General features: G+C 44.0%; 1 protein-coding gene across 1 annotated transcript in view; it reads left to right on the top strand.

Annotated features, from left to right (window-relative positions):
- Positions 1-17,603, top strand: part of LOC111665930 (thyrotropin-releasing hormone-degrading ectoenzyme) — a 141,132-nt gene that overhangs the window by 109,737 nt on the left and 13,792 nt on the right. The window contains exons 9-14 of the mRNA XM_023421057.2: positions 1,446-1,511; positions 2,111-2,289; positions 8,061-8,149; positions 10,116-10,249; positions 10,339-10,394; positions 13,588-13,645. Of these exons, the coding sequence (XP_023276825.1) occupies positions 1,446-1,511; positions 2,111-2,289; positions 8,061-8,149; positions 10,116-10,249; positions 10,339-10,394; positions 13,588-13,645 (582 nt within the window). The remainder of the gene's footprint in view (positions 1-1,445; positions 1,512-2,110; positions 2,290-8,060; positions 8,150-10,115; positions 10,250-10,338; positions 10,395-13,587; positions 13,646-17,603) is intronic.

The raw sequence follows: 17,603 nt of genomic DNA, 5'->3' as shown, positions 1-17,603 counted from the left end.
ACACACACACACACACACACACACACACACACACACAGGACAGGGGAAAGCTCCCCTCTCTCTTGTAGCAGCAGATTAGAGCTCTTTCTCTGCAGGTGTTCTGTGTTATCTCGTGCTGCTTTCCTGCCTTTTTCTTGTTTTATTACAAACTGAAACATCCACCCGCCTCCCTCGGCTTCCACGCTTCCCGACTCTCTGCGGTGGGAATGAGTTTTTCCTCCTGATACCGGAGACAGACAGAGATCAAACCAGACACAACTGTCACCGACGAATTACAGGTTGTGAAGGGAGCCACCACACCACTAAGCCCCTTTTGAACTGGGAGATTCTCTCCGGGAGCTTCTTTCTGAGTCTTCGCTTTGTTCATTACTTTAGAAAATATAACGTGGAGTTTTGAAGCCGGAGCGGGGATCGAGTCCAAAGCCCTTCAGAGTCGACACAGGAGCTAACCCCGACCCCGCTGCTGCTCGTGTCACTGAGACTTCATGTTCATTCTTCAAACAACAGTCACACACTGTTTCTTTTCAGGTTCACGTTCATGTTGTGTTTTAGTTTTACAGATTAAAGCTCCATATTTTCCACTTTTATTTTGAAGTGCTGATCCATCAGAAGATATAAAAACCATCTCAGTGTAGTTTTACATCTCCTCTCTCAGGCTTCTCTCTGGAGCTCTAGTAACAACAGGTCAGTGAGCCAATCAGAAGAGAGGAGGCTCTGAGCCTCTCTTCTGATTGGCTGACTGTTTTCTGAGTGATCCAATAAAAATATAGCAGATTTCAGGTAAAAACACTGAGAGAAACCAAATCCTGCAAGGTTTGGATGGTGGGTCCAGGTGGGCGGGGCTTGGTGACTGCTTTGTTGTGACATCACAAAGTTCCAGAAGTCCTGACGGCTGGTTTTAAGGCTCAGTTTCTGAATACAGGCTGTGTGCATTTCTCTGTGGACTGAGGCTTTGATACTTTCACAGTATTGATATAGAAGCTAGATCTGATCTATAATGTCACTACACTTCCTTCCTTCCTTCACCTCTCTGCCAGCCTGGGTGATGATTGGCCTGAAGTCACATGACCACATGCCTAAACAATCTTTGTAGCAGCCTCATTGGCTGGTGTGTATATTTTGTGTGCTGACCCTGATGAAGACCAGAGGCTGAGAGACGTCGCTGCAACAATAAGTAACGATGCTTTTATTCATATTTAAAGCACAACATGTAAGATTTTAATTAGTGACTAAATGTCAAACTCGTTCATGGACCTCGACATGAAAATTTAATCTCAGCTTCATTTGGCTTCTTCCAAGATACAAGTAGTCACAGAACTGGGCGCTGTTCAGGTGCAATGCATGATGGTAGTTGGTGAGGAAAGTCAAGATGTGTTGGACACAGCTACCTGGTGATGTCATTTCCTGTCACATGGTGTGTTTCAGCTGTTTTCTGTTGATTTCAGGATTATCTGCTGAGTCACATGTACAGCAACGCAGCCAGAGACGACCTGTGGAGCAAACTGTCTCAGGTAACTATTACCCTCCCCCTTCCTCCTCCTCCTCCTCCTCCTCCTCCTCTTCCTCCTCCTCCTCCTCCTCCTCCCCCCTCCTCAGGGCACAGCAGTCACACCTCTCACCCTGCGGTGTTGCTGCCTTGCTCCACAGCGGGGATTGAAACCTGTAACTCCTCCTCGTCTGGCTCTGCAGGGAGCAAACAGCCAGACTGACTGAGGCCGTTAATTATTTAACGAAGCTGTCTCTAATGAAGACCGGAGAGACGCCCGCGAAGACTCGGCTTGATGAGACACAGACGGTGAAAGTCTTGTTGCCGTGGTAACGCGACTGACAGGTGGAGGCGAGGCTTGTTTGCCTGTTTGTCCTAAACACAGGAAGCTTCCTCTTCAATTAGATTCATCTTCGTTACTGAGAGAGATCTGTAATTAGCCTCCAGCTAATCAGATTTTTAATTACCTGAAGTCGGTAATCGTCCTTTAATCAACTGATTTTGGCCTAAATATCGATGAAGGTTATTGATGAGTTCATTAGTACTGTAAATAATCACTGATTAATTAGTGTAAATTGGTCGCTATTGATTATTGATTACTCATATTTCGTGTGTCTTGTGCAGGCCATGCGTTCAGAGGGGCGGGACATCAACATTGGAGAGATGATGGACAGGTGGACTCTACAAATGGGCTACCCTGTCGTCACCATCAGCAAGAACCAATCAGAGCAGCTCCCTACTCATTACATCACTGTCAGCCAGGAGCACTTCCTGTACACACAGGAAGTCAGGAGCAACAACAGGTCAGTATCAAACTGATGAAGATGTTTTCTGGAGTTGTTCCTGTTTTGTATATTTGTATTTGTTTTATTAAATTGAGCCGGTGGATTCAGGATGTAACTGGAGACAAAAGGCCGGGTCCCAGCTCTTCCTCCTCCTCCTCCTCCTCCTCCTCTTCCTCTTCCTCTTCCTCCTCCTCCTTCTTCTTCTTCTTCTTCTTCTTCCGCTCAGGAATTAGAGCTTTAGTGAAGTTTATAGGAATATGAAGCCGTGCCGTCAGAGGACGACCCCTGACCCTTTGGTTTTCTGCAGCCCTCAGGACAAACTTAACATTTTGGAGCCCGCTGATCGTCAGGCTTGAAGAACACTTCCTCTGAACATCGCAGCGTCCCGGGACGAGAGCCGAACTTCGGCCCGTTAGTTTTGTTTCGTCGTCAGTCCTTCGCCGCTGAGAGGATCGTCCTGGAGACTCTTTGTCTCACGCCTCACCGAGCTTTAAGTTTGTCCTCTCAGTGATCGCGCTGAAGAAGCACTTCTCCGGCGTTTCTTCACATTCTTTACCACCTTTACATCATTTATATTTCATTTATATTTGATTCGCACAATGTTTTATTCACATGCTTCACAACCTCTGGAGTTTATTCTCTTCGCTGTTTTATCGACCCACTTTTTCCCCCATCAATATTTCATCACCTTCTTTCCTTTTTTTTCTTTCTTTTTTTTATTTTTACCTGTTGTTCACTTCTTATCTTTCCTCCTTTCTTTCTGTCTGTCATGTTTTTCTACTGTAACTGACATTTACATTCAGTCTGACCTACTCAGCTCCTCACCAAAAGTTTCTGTACCTGTTTTGTTTTTGTCTTCCTCTCTTCGTCTCTTCTTCTTTCATCTTTCTGTGTTTCGCTTGAGCTCCTCTGCGCACAGTCGCTCCCGAGGTCTTGTCAGCTGATGAACTGAAGCTGTTTGTTGTAGGTGAAGTCGAACGCTTCCTCTTTTTTTTTTTTTTCGCTCTTGTTTTGGTCCCACGGGGCTGCGTTCAGACACGCTCGCTGGTCCCGAGGCGTTCGCCAAAAAAAAAAAAAAAAAACTGTTGTGCTTTTAGCAGAAACCGCCGTCACAGCTGAGCGGCAGCGGCAGCGAATTGTATCAGAGGCAGACGCTGATGTTTGATCCCATGGAGCTGCGTTCAGAAGCACAGCAGTGTCCCAGTGTTACACGCTGTTGACTTAAACTACTGGAAAACACAGGATTCTTAGAAATACACGGAAATACTCAGGAATAAACTGAAATACCAGTGAACAACCAGTTCTATCTGAGGCGCGTCGACACTTCAGCTGTTGTTGTCGGCCGACGTGTGAGCGGCTCAGTCCGAAATCCTTGAATAAGTGGTTGAATGACTCACAGCTACGTGACTCTCTGCAGGAAAAATACAACGTCCTTCAGCCTCTATGGTTTTGTTGTGAAGGACGTTGTTGCTTTTTGTCAAGCAGTTACTGCACCGGCTGTACATACTGTGCGTCCAAGGCTTTTCATACTGTCGAGTATAACATACAAATACTGCTCTAAGACAGAGAGGGAGGTACGGAAGCCTTGAGGGACGAGTGAGAAACGTCAATTAATATAACAGGATCAAAAACCCCCCGGCCCTTTATACAGTCTCATCTGACTTCCTGAAGCTTCTCTAGCTGAAACATTTTGCGGGAGAAACAGAGGAAAGACTTGACAGTAACAAGTCTTGTGTGTACATAAACACCTGTTTTCTATCTGAGCAGTGTTTACTCTTACGCTGATGACAACATGTTGTACATCAGGTTACAATCTACCTTTAACAACCTCCAGACGTCTTTTAATAAAACATTTTTGTACAACTCCTCATCCCCAGCTGATGTTGACTGTCGTGACATCTGAGGTCATTTATCTGACTTGACGCAGCGCCCCCCTCTGGTGACCCGAAAGTCTTTTCACACGTACAAAACATGAGTTCAACCTTAAATTTAAAGCTTGTTGTAACCTACAGAATATTCTAAATGTTTGATGTTCTCGATCTAACAGATACGGTCCAGCGTTATTAGTTGAAAACAGACCCCTCCGCACTACCTAGTTATAGATAGAGATATCCTGTTTGCTCAAACTGCTGCTGCCACGTAAACATCTGGACTCTTCACCAGATGTGCCGTTTGTTTGAGTCATTACTGCAGTTAGCTGCTGCGCTCATCTAAGGGGCTAATAACCATGACAACGGATCAGAGAGGAGGTTTCATTTTAAAGTTCCTCATACTGTCCTCAGCGGGACTTCCTGACGCTTAAACTCATTGCCAGACTTTTCCTGAGAGCCAATCAACCGTCTCTAAGTTTGTGACAGCCAATCACTTGTTAGTAGATGCCTGACAAAGAGTCACGACTCTCTCAAAGAAAAAGTTGGAAAAGAAGCTTTTTTTACTCAAATAATAAGGAACTTTTCTAACTTTTTGTTGACTTTACAGTGTTAAGGTGACATTTTAAAGAACACAGCTTATTTATTTATTTTTGTCAGACATTTTTACATTCATCTCCTCTTCCACATCCCCGGCTGTTTGAGACCTTTCAAATTGGTGTCTTTTATTTTCCCACCATCAAACAGCCGACACCGCGAGGGGAAGACACACTTTTTAAAGAACTGAGCCGACACAGAGCGAGACAAGGAGAAACCAGAGGACGGCACGAGCTAACGATAAGGTCGAGCTAATGATACTGAAAATAAATCAAACAGGATCTCAGTCTGAAACACGGCTCGTCTCTGTGATAGCGGAACAGATGCTCCGTCAGCTGACAGGTAAACAGAGACGTGATTGGAGGAAGAGCGGCTTCCTGTTTGATTTAATGAGCTTTAAAGCTAAACGGGACAGTGATAAATTATTGATGACTCCACCTGGGAACAGTTGAAAGGAAGTAAAGTTTATTTATATACGGCTTCACCTTTCTGCAGCAGATCACAGAAATCAAAAATAGAATAATAATTAAATGCGTAACAAATATAAATAAAACAGATACAAACACAATAAGAGAAGAAAAAATAAATGAATAAAATAAGAAAAAACACATTAGAAATATAATAATATATATTGATTCATTCAGTGTGACTTACACTTCCTGATCATATCATTATCTCATGATAAAACTTTTATATCACAGAAAAAAGACCATAAAGAAGTTGCTTGAGAATTTCTTCAGTATCACAGTGGAAGTCGTCTGTACTTACAACACATGTGAACACTGCGAACAGGAAGTCGTGATGGATCATTTGGCATATTTCTTAATGTTGCTTGGTTCTGAAATAGACCCGTATGTTAGCGTTATTATTAGTAGCATGTTTCCTTGTGTTGGATCAGAGGAAACGTCTTCAACTTCCTCCATTTTCACACAGACGTCCACATTTACATCGAGCTGTTTAAGGAATCCGTTTAAAATACAAAGATGGGATTTAAATCATAGAAGGACCAGAGAGTTCAGAGGAAACCAGGCAGTGATTTGTGGCTGTGATTATTAGTGCGGTGGGAGGGAGAGTTACTCAGGTAGCTGCTGCAGACGGGAGGAAAATCACAGACCAGAGCAGCTGATATTAAAATCAAACCGTCTCCCAAAAGAGAAGCGGAGCGTCGAGCGCTGATCCTCATTCTCCACCCTGCGTCTGTGGGTCCGTTCATTACCTGGCTCCTCTCAGGGATTCTGACCGCAGGTCGGGGTGGGGGGGGGTGTGTGTGTGTGTGTGTGTGTGTGTGTGTGTGTGTGTGTGTGTGTGTGTGTGTATGTAATTGAGTTCTCCTCCTGTCAATCACATTTGATATAAATATCAGGTTAAATATTTGGTTGCTAGGCAGTGGTATCGATCCAAGGTTACCCGCGGCGACAGATGGTTGTTATGGGGTTTGGTAAATGGCTCTTTCTCTGGCTGATTGTATTACAATGACCCTGACACACACACACACACACACACTGATTGATTGCAGTGTGTGAAGCTGATTGTTTGGTGTCTGTAATTAAAATCCACTTTAATTAAAATATGAATCAATTTCATCAGAATGGGTCTAATTAAAAACAGAGTCTCTGAAGGTTTTTATTGGAGCTAAAGAGAAGGTCTCGTTTTAAAGGCTCTTTTATTAGTGTCATTAGTGCTCACATACAGGAAGTGTTATAAAGCTGCTGCAGGGTGTGTGTGTGTGTGTGTGTGTGTGTGTGTGTGTGTGTGTGTGTGTGTGTGTGTGTGTGTGTGTGTGAGGACCTTCTCTCTCTCCACACAGTGTTATTTACATGAAAATACACACGAGTCACATGACTGAACAGATCAGGTGAAACACTGTGATCTGTCCACACGATCTGTAAAGACACACACACACACACACACACTGGGAATGACACTATATGCATCAGAGTGAACACACAGAAGAAGAGAAGGCTGTTAATGCTGTTACATGTCTTCACTGAGACAATGAGGCTTTCGGAAACACTGGGCTTCTCTGGCTGTTGTTTGCATAATGAATTGATTTCTCAAAGCCTCATTTAACCACGTTGTGCAGCAAAGCCTCCAGGGAAAATAATTTAGAGAGGCCTGATACGATGGTGAAGTGAAACTGTACTGAAGTATGGATTTTAGATACTTGTACTTTAAGTATTTTCTTTTCATATGACTTTATACTTCTTCTTCTTCTTCACTTCATTTAACTGACAGTTTTAGTCTCGTTACTTTACAAATCAACATTTTTGCTTATAAAGCTTCTAAATGAGACGACCCAGCAGTTTATACATGCATTTTAGTGTGTATAGTTTTCTATTTTCTCCACATTAGGTTCAAATTGTAGTTATTCACAAAAGGGAAATTATATCATCAAATGTTTTTCTGATGAGACCGATTTAAAACCCCCCCAAAAATGAGAAAGTTTCATAGAGACACGTCAGAGTTTCCACATTAAAGCTGTAGTGTGATTATAGATCAGTTCTAGCTTCTATATTAATACTGTGAAAGTATCAAAGCCTCAGTCCACAGAGAAATGCACACAGCCTGTATTCAGAAACTGAGCCTTAAAACCAGCCGTCAGGACTTCTGGAACTTTGTGATGTCACAACAAAGCAGTCACCAAGCCCCGCCCACCTGGACCCACCATCCAAACCTTGCAGGATTTGGTTTCTCTGAGAAGCTCAGAGCCTCCTCTCCTCTGATTGGCTGTTCCCATCGTGTGTTTGGGTTTGCTGGGGACATTTTTTTTTTCCCTCTCACGTCCTTCAGTCCATCTCGCTGTGAACGACCATTTAACTCCCAAATGTCAGCCTCTCAAAACCCTAGAAAAAACAGCCTTGTTTAAGCTCGGCGGCGATGCCATTTAAAGATAATCTAATTGGTTTTTAAAAGTCTTTATGAGCCCGACAGGTTGAAGGATTCACTCGAGCGGTAAAAGGAGCGTTTATGTGTCTTTGAGCTCGTCTGAAAATGTGAAAATCACCACACGGAGTTTCGGCTGGACATCACATTTAACCTCGCTCGCTCTCAGAGAGAGACAATAACCCTCAGCCACTTCACTTGACTGATGTTTGCTGACTGCTGCAGCTATTACACTCTCCCTCTCTCTCTCTCTCCGTGGCACGGCGAGTGTCGCTCGCTCCATTTCCACCTGACTGATGTGGAGTGATCATCGCTGACCATCACTCTCTCTCACTCTCTCACTCTCTCTCTCTCTCTAATGTCTCTCTGTCTGATAACTCAGGCAATAAAACCCAATCCAATTTCACTGACCATTACTGACATCACTCTCCCTCTCTGTAGTTTACAGTGGCAGGTCCCATTGACGGTCGCCGTGGGAAACACATCCGCTGTTTGTTTGGAGAGCCTCATCTGGATCAACAATAAGACAGGTACGGTCCTTCAGATGAGGCTGCTGTGTATCAGTTATTGATCTCCCTCCCTGATCGCCGTGATCAGGATTTAATTATCTCGTTTCCTTCAGATAACGAGCCGCTATCTCGGGATTATTTTTTGTTACGTTACCAGAGAAAACTTCCTCTCCATCGCAAATTAATCATCTCATTATCTGGAGATGTGTGATTCGTAGTTAATGGAGTAAAAAATTGAAGCTCGCAGGTGTATTCCTCAGAGGAAACGCTCCACTCGGAGTTTTCCATTTCCCGGTGTTGAGAGGTTTGTCAGCACTGGGAATAAACCTCATTCCTGTTCTTGTTTTTGAAGACGACAGCTCTCCCCCAGTCTCTATAAATATATAAATAAAGCTCTTCTGATCCCTTTTGGAGGGATAAAACTCTCTTTTTCTTTTTTCTTTTTTGTTTGTTTTGTCTGTTTTTGAGTAATATGTTTTTTTTGTTTTTTTTTTAGAATAAAACCTTATCTTGTGCTGTTATTGGAAAATAACCCTTGTTCTGCTGAGGATTTTGGAGAGTAATGGCCTGTCTGTCTGTTTCTGGTGAATAAAACATTCTTCTTATTACGAATAGTAAAATTCATTCTGCTTCTGTTTTTGGAGAAGAAAAAAAAAAGCCAATTCCAGTTTTCTTTACGGATATTAAAACCCGTTTTGGTTCTGTTCTTGAGGAGTAAAGCTGGATTTCGGAGCTCATTCTGCATCTAGTTTTTCTGAAAAAAATCTCTCGCTTTTTCAGTTCTTGGCGAGTAGAGGTCATTCTGCTGCTGTTTCTGGAAAATAAAGCTTTCTCTCTCTCTCTCTTTCCATTTTTGGAAGATGGCGCTCATGCGTTCATCTTTTCTTGTAGAATAAAAATCCCTCTTTCAGAGCATGAAGGGTATAATTAAGAGAACTAGTCGGGGTTCTGGTACAACGTCACCTTCCTCTGAGGTACAGGGAGAAGGGAGGGAGCCTTGAAGTTCGACACTTCGAATACAGTTTAATTTCAAGCAGTGGAGAGGAAGTTTAGGAAGTGGGCCAGACTTGGGTCAGAAGTTATTTCCCTTCTGTTCCTCACCTGGCTGTTCTACTAAAGCTTACAGCCCAGTTTTTCTTTTGTTCTTTGTTTTTTCTGTGAGGAGGATCTTGCCGTTTATGTTTAGTTGTTTTAGTTTTTACATCCTCTGCTGCCTTCTCGGGTTTTATTTACAGTTTTATTTAGTTCTGTGGGGTGAAAGGTGTTGACGGGTCCATTTTCTCACCTGCTTTACTTATTCATCTTAGACTACAAGTGTCTTTTTCATGAGCTGTACAGTCGACCGGCTTCAGCTTCACAGATCCTGAGACTGAAAGAGGCGCTTGAACTTAGAAAACTGCGAAATCCTGGAAAACAGTACGTCCTCAGTGATGATGTAATGCTGGACTAACAACAGATTCACGTCACATCGGATGGATGGTGAAGATGGGACAGGTTCCCATGTTTGATGGCCAATCATTGCCTTCACTTGGTTTCCCTGTTGCTCACATGAAGCATTAGTATTTATTTGACTTTTACATCTGTAGGCTTACATCAGGGCAAGTTCAATATACAGTATATTTAGATTTCATAAAGTTACTTCTGATTTGTCTCTTGACTTTAAAAACATTTCCAAGCCGAAAACTTGTAACTACATTAACTTCTGTATGACATGAATGAAGCATAATGGGTGTAAATAAAAATAACACTTTAGATTGACCCTTCACTGTTTGTCTGTTTCACTTCAGGTTCCATTTTTTTTAAAGAATACACATCACATTAAGTAATGACTTTAAAATACTGCCAGGAACTCAGCAGGACAGCGTGGTATCGTCTGCATATGTGATGACCTTCAGTGAATATCACGGCGTTTTCTTTTACCTCTTCGGTTGAACCACTGTTGATTAACTTGACAGACTCGTGGATCTGTTTTGTTTGTTTTTCTCAGAGACCCACAGGGTTGGTCAGATGGGCGACAACACCTGGTTACTGGGCAACATAAACCAGACGGGCTACTTCCGCGTGAACTACGACCTCCAGAACTGGAAACTGCTGATTCAACAACTCCACACCAACCCCCAAGTATGACCGTTAATCTGGCCGCCTCTCTGTCTGTTTAACTCTGTTTTCATTTTTGACTCTCTCTCTCTCTCTTTCTCTCTTTCTTTTAGATCATCTCGGTCGGAAACAGGGCGGGACTTATCGATGATGCGTTCAACTTGGCCAGGTGAGTTTTCTCTGACCATTTGCAGTTGGGCTTTAGATCACCATCACACACACACACACACACACACACACATTGTTGGGTCTATGAAAATAATTTTATAAACAGAAGGTGTAGACCTGCTCTGTTTGGAAAGTGCCTTGAGATAACTTGTGTTGTGAATTGGTGCTATACAATACAGTTCGTTAAAACACTGATTGGTTCATGTGTCACTCAGCCTGTAAAGCGTCCGAGTGCAGCAGTGTGTCTGTTTCATATTGTTTCCCAACGAGGAGTCTGTGTTTGTTGAACAGGGCCGATGTGGCGTCTGCCTCCCTCTGATATGTTTGTTTCCATGGACTGAGATTTTTTTTTTTTTTTTTTTTTAAATGGACGGGTACACTTCAGAGTTGTTATCATCTATTTAGCAGAGTCAATGAGATGCTGCTGTGCTGCTGGGCATGTAGTTCCACAGCTGTACATACAAAGGTTTATACGCCGTCTGTGAATTCAGTTAAGACCTATGGATTTTTCATACACAAATTTACATTCAGACACGAGGCCTCGGGATGGAGCTTTGCCAGCAGTGGATTCCTCCACCATCCACAGCCTCGATGATAAGTGCAGCTCAGTGGCTCAGGGATTACCACTGTCGCCTTGAGGCAGAAGGTTTTCCTCAGTCCTGTTTCTCTCTGCGTGAAGTTGCCATGTTCTACTTTACATTATCTTCCTCAGCTCCATACCAATAGATTTGATGAGCCTCCAGCAGCTTTCCAGTAAAACTTTTAGAGTGTGATTGAGTCTTTGCTTGTCTTGTAGAGGCACTTCAGACCTCAAAATTCTTGAGGGATTGTCAACTGGTAAATCTATATATGTAAATCAGATGTATTTCACAGCGAATCTCTTGGAAGCTTTCCTTGTAATTTCCAAGAAATGAGTTGGTGTTTAACAAGCACTGTACATTTATTAGTTTGGTGCTAAAAGTAAACGACACTGTTTGTGTTGTATTTCCCATGTCTGGATTAGTTGGAAGTTAGGGGCGGAGTCAGGCACCGCCAAGATGGCGACGGCGCAGCAGCTCACTCTGAGCTTCAAAACCGCTCTTCAAAAAACCTGCGGGTGACGTCACGGAGGCTACGTCCATCTTTATTCACAGACTATGAGAGTTTCTTAGAAAGGCGAATAAAACTTCTTAATTCTAAAGTAGATAGAAAATGTTCCACTGAGTCACTTTATTTTACAGGTTCAGTCTGTGGAAATGAGGTAGAAATATTTTTGTAAGTAGAACCACTGAGTCGGTGAAATTTAATAGCTTCAAACACCACCAGCTTTCCAATCCATCATCAGTGTAATTTGCATAATTTTAAAAGTTCTTATTTATTTTGTCAGTAAAGTTTTGCACAAGTTGTAAATAGGACATTTAGTTCCAGAGTCTAGTTTCTCTGGTTCGACGGGTCCTGGGACTATTTGGTCGAAAAACAGTTAAGTGTGTTATTTTATTTTTGCAATTCAGAAAAACCTGCAGAAGCAGAACATGTTTGTTGCTTTCACTCCTACAGAACTACAGCACTTAAACATGCACACGAGCTAAACTGGGTATTTGAATAAGAAATACGAGAATTTCGCTTTAAGCAACGTCCTGTCCTCTTTGGTCATCGTGTGGCCGCAGATTAGTGATCACACCTGGGTCTGTCACACACCGTCCAGCTGCCGTACTCAGCGTCGGCGTCAGCGTCGGCCGCCGACGTAAGAACGCCGAAGAGAAATTCAGAAAGAGCAAGAGACGGAAACTCCGTGATGAATGAGCGATCAGTGAGGCTGCAGCCACACAGAGGAGTGAGTCGTTCCTCATGATGATGTTTTCTGCCTGGAGCTTTTTGAGCACTGTGACCAAAATCTACTCTGACACCAGCCCTATAACTCAATCTACCCCCCCTTCTTTCTTTTTGCTGTATCTCTCTCTCTCTCCGCCATCTGTCCTCTGTCATGTTGAACGACCCACAGCGAGAGACAACTGCGCTGCCATCCTCCTTTTGAGAGTGTGTGCTGATGAGTTAGGCGCTCAGTAGGAGGTTTCCAGCTACTACCGACCCATTAATAGTCACAGTGACAGCGGAACAGGAGACACTTACTTCAGCCCACATCAGTCGCTGTGGCAACGGCGAACATCACCACACTGCGTTACAAGAAAACATGGTGGTGGTTTTTTTCTCGTCCTCGCAGCGGTTCAAAGACACTTTACTGGAAAGACTTCCTACCAGAGAAACAGTGTGTGTTGACGGTGTGTGGGTCGTTGGAGCGACCTGATTAATGAGACACAGTTTCTGTAGAGAGACGAGGTTGTTTAACGCTGCTCTGTTGCTCTGTGTTCGGGTGCAGCAGAAATCTCAGCAACAGATAACTCAAAACCTGGACACATAAAATCCTCCACATGGACGGATAATGTTTGTGGAAATTTGGGTGAAGTGAACCTTTAAATACAAAGTTAATGTTCCTCAGCAGGAAACCCGGGAGGCTTCTAGTTGTAGTCGCATTAGAGCTGATGTGAGGACGCGTCCCGTCACCTGCTGTAACCTCCATCTCGACAGCGAGCAGAGTGATCCTTAATACCAGGGTCATTTCTGTCAGTTGTGATAAAAACACTGAACTCAACTCACGTGGCTCAAGTAGTTACCATAGTTACCAGCGTCACTAACAAGGAGAAACATGAGCAGTCAGGTGATCAGAAAGTCGAGCGCACCTGAAGCGCTCCCCTCATTGACGAGGAAACCCATGTTTACTGCGGCGTTGTGGTACTCGAGTCCAGGACTCAGACTTGAGTCCGTCATGACTCGCCGTGAGCACCGAAGACTCGGACTCGGACTCGGACTCGGACTCGGACTCCAGCGTTGGCTGCATTTGTACTTGGAGGTTGGAGACGAGGACTTGTTGACAGTTGTGTCATTTGTGTTGAGTGTCAACCTTTTTTGTTTGTTTGTGCGTCAGTTCTTTGTTCGTTAACCACTGACTCCGTCTTAAAACTCGACTCAGACTCGACCTTAACGACTCGGACTCTGTAACGGAGACTCGAATGAACTCAGCTCGGACTTCTCTGGTGACTCGGACTTGGACTTGAGGTTTTGAGACTAATTAAATTATTTTACCGTTAACTAACCTGGAGGTTTGTTTCCAACCCGCCATCATAAGTTCCCATGATCCTCTGGTCATCTGACTACAGCTGTGGCCGCATCCGTCAAAGCTGTGCACGCCGTTACCGTGGTTCCTGTCGCCAGCACGTAACACTTGAGGTGTTGAGGCCCTCGGTTTTAAAGTGAAACCCACTACGTACGTTAACAGTGTAATCCTCAGTTTGTTTGCTGCCATGTTATTTTCATCGCTGCGCTATGAATCTTGGGATACGTCGGACCACCACCTGTAACTGGGTTTGGTTTTATCACTGGTAGAAAATTGTGTCCGAACCTTCTCAGCTGTAAAAAACCCCTCTCACAGGAGGTGGTGCTGCGCGATCTTGAAAACCAATCTGCGACAAAACAAATCAAACTTCCATCTCGTCCGGAGAGCGTTTGTTCTCGCCCAGAGTCCGATAAAGAAGATTGAGATCAGCTTCAGCTGTTTGCTCGGGACGGACACGGGTCCTGGGTGTGTTTAGCCCAGTTTAGCTCCCGGAGCGCAGACGAGGGGAAAAGCTGCGAGTCGGTGACAGAACACACTGCAGACGCCTTGTTCACAGAGACGCCGCGTCAGCGGTTTTTCTGATCACCGCTCATTGATTTCATTACACTCTGAAAGATCTTTCATCTCAGAATTCATTTCAGTTGTGCTGATTCTTCTTCTGTTTACAGTTCGAGCGATCCACACAGCACTGAACACTGATGGGTGGCAGCAGTGTGTGTGTGTGTGTGTGTGTGTGTGTGTGTGTGTGTGTGTGTGTGTGGAGCTAGTTTAACAGTAATAAATGGCCGTGTCTCTCCGAGTGTGCACTTAAACAGTGATGGATGTCGCCTCTTTTTCTCTGTGCGTGTGTGTGCGTGTGTGCGCACGTGCGTGTGTGTGTGTGTGTGTGTGTGTGTGTGTGTGTGACCGCAGCAGTCCCTCGTTAGCTCTCCACTGAGCCTCGCTAATAGCTAATGGACAAACAATTAACTGGCCCTTAACGATGTTAACGAGTTAATGAGCTCAGTTTAAAGGCTGCAGTGTTCATTACAAACTCAGTGTGGAAGTTAAAGAGATAAAACAACAGACTGATAGTTCAGCTGTTCATCAGGCCTGGGTGTAGAGTTAGTCCTGAGTTTGGGTTCGTCCGATGGTTGAAGTGAATATCATGACTGATATCTACAGTACGGATAAGTGGCTGTTTGAACCGTGGTAATATGTGACTTCTCTGCATGAAGATCTATAAACAGCTGGAACTACTGGGAGTTGTTTAAGCCATTTTTCAAGTCTAGAGAAATCTGTGACTTTAATCACAGTAACAGTCTGTTTCATTAGGTCGCCCGTCATGTTCCCTTTGTGCAGGCGTCAGCGTTGTGTGTGTCTGCCAGAAGCATCAAAATCTACTTTTTATTCCGTTTGAAGCCACATTTTTATGACGCCCTGTTAGGTCTTGGTTGTTTTTTAAGTTTACATTTCAGTCATCGGACGTCTGGATCTTAATCTATCAGAGAAACAAGCTGAACAAATGTCAGCGGAAAACCTTACAGGCAAACGTTAGCGGCTCCCATGACTTCCTGTCAGCTGGACAGGATTATAGAAACACAGATATTTAACGTGAAACTGTTTTACTCAGTGTTTTAATCACCTGCTCTGTTGGAGGAAATTTGTAAAAAAACTTCCTAACAAGGAGAAGTCGACAGCAATGCTGGTGAAAACAACAACTCCCATGATCCCACGCTACAACATCTGTTTTTGTTGTTGTTTTGATTGAGAGACAATTGGCTGCAGAAGTTACACACTGTGTGTTTTCTTGCTGAAGCTTGTTTTAATGACATTTGTGCCACTTTTATTAGAAAGAAGACAGAAGAGAGAAACAGAAAACAAGGGAACACAAATAAACATCCTCAAAATATCGTGTACATCAGGTGTAAAGTTTGTGAGTACAGAGACAGAAAGAAATGAAAGGCTGACGGAGAGAGAGAGAGAGAGAGAGCGAGCGAGCGAGCTCAACATAAGTAGACAGGAAATACAGCTGCTGTTTTGACAGTTGCTCTGACGACTGATCACATGTGAGCGGTTCGACTGAAGTGTGGCGTTGATGCTACGAGCTGCAGCGGCTGGACGGGTGATGGATGATGTTTGGGAAAACATTTTTGATGGACCAAAAATAAAAAATGAGCAAAAAGATGAATGGCTGGATGCTGTTGCCATGGTGATCACAGTATCTCTCTCTCTCTCTCTCTCTCTCTCTCCCCTCTCCTCTCTCTTGCCTTCGTGTTCAGCCTCATCTGTCGTCGGGAGAGCTGTAAACAGGAAGTCTCTGCAGGCTGGATGGATTATGGTAATGTCCCAGAGGCCAGGTGCATGATAGGACTGGAGATGACTGTGTGGAGGTTGGTCGGGCTGGATATGAGGCAGATTATGGAAATATGATGGTCTGGAATTTAGAGTTCCTCTGCTGGCTGCTTAAAGACTTACAGAGTCTTATCTCACACATATTAACTTTCTGTGGAGGTCTGTCTCCCTGTCGACCCGTCTGTCTGTCTCTGTGAGTTAAAACCGTCTCATCAAAGAAGTCGAGCCGTAAAGTTGGATCCAGGTGTATTTTAATGTTTCACTATTGGCTAAAAATAACACGACTAAAATCCGATCCTGTGTTTCTTCCGCCTGATCCATTGAAGCTCCATATTTTCTTCTTTTATTTTGAAGTGTTGATTCATAAGAAGATATATTTATGGTTTTAAGAACCAAAAACCATCTCAGTGTAGTTTTACATCTCCTCTCTCCTGACGGAGTCCTGACGGCTGGTTTTAAGGCTCAGTTTCTGAATACAGGCTGTGTGCATTTCTCTGTGGACTGAGGCTTTGATACTTTCACAGTATTAGTATAGAAGCTAGAGCTGATCTATAATCACACTACACATGGACACAGACCTTTACACTGGAGGAGCTTCAGGACAGCCTTTAGTGCAGCATCCCGCTGCCTAAACCAATGAAAAATGAGCAACATGAACAAATGAGACTGAGGCTGGAAAGTTTCGATCTCTAATAGTTAAACCAGTGTCGAAAACAGCTGCTCACTTTCAGCCCGTGCTGAGCGTCGCTGTCGCTGGTTAAAATGACAAACTGCGGCGGCGCTTTGTCTCATCAGCTGACGCTAATTAATGTTAATGCTGTCAGTGAGTTGACGACAGGTCTGAGTTAAACTCGGCTCGCTGTGCGCCGCTGTTAGCACCTGTCAGAAAGAGCTTGTGTGAAACTGTAAAACCACAAGTTTCTTTAGTCCCCGACAAATCCAACAGAGTGAGACGTCTTCTGTCTAGCACATCGCACGGCGTTCTTCCAACTGAACTTTCAATCATATCACATCAATAATTTAAACTTATAAACTTTATATTCTTGAAGGGCGACCTTCAGTATTGGGGTGAAGACGCTGATAGAGAGGAAGGGAACTCCAGGTGTGTCAGATTCACCTTTAATCAGCACTGAAGTAAATATGATAAAGTATCGGCTCGGACCAGGACTTGGCAGATACCCAGTATTAGAGGACTTGGATCGGGTTCAGGGGCCGAAAACACTTGACCGGGACATCCATGAAAACCACATTAAATCCCCTCCCCTCCTGTCGGCATGTCCGCCGCTCACTTTGATTGACAGCTCCTGAGTAAAGGTCGGCGCTCGGCCTCAGTCGGCGTGAAGTCATAAATTTCCCCTCGTCGGTCACTTCTGTCTCCGCTCGAACAAAACCAATAAAACTTACATCACCTCCCCGAGTTCACCGGCCGTCCTCGTCCGCCTCGCCTCATTAATATTCATGAGCTATGGGCGGAGCTGAAGGTCAGGAAGCAGCAGGTGAGTGCCCCACTCCCCCACCAAAAAAAACATCATGAATGTTAATGAATGCAGAAAGGAAGCTCGTTAATATTCATGATGCTAAACAGCTCCAGTGGCATTTAGAGGCCAAGTTTCTCTTAATGTGTTCATAAAATAGTTTATTCACACACACACACACACACACACACACACACACACACACACGCACACACACACACACACACGCACACACACACACACACACACA

The sequence above is a fragment of the Seriola lalandi genome, unplaced genomic scaffold (genome assembly GCF_002814215.2).
Source record: "Seriola lalandi dorsalis isolate HSWRI2012SDOR001 ecotype SW California unplaced genomic scaffold, Sedor1 jcf7180002054661, whole genome shotgun sequence".
Taxonomy (NCBI): Eukaryota; Metazoa; Chordata; class Actinopteri; order Carangiformes; family Carangidae; genus Seriola; species Seriola lalandi.
The sequence above is the reverse complement of the archived record's forward strand: the minus strand, read 5'-3'. Positions and strand labels throughout refer to the sequence as shown.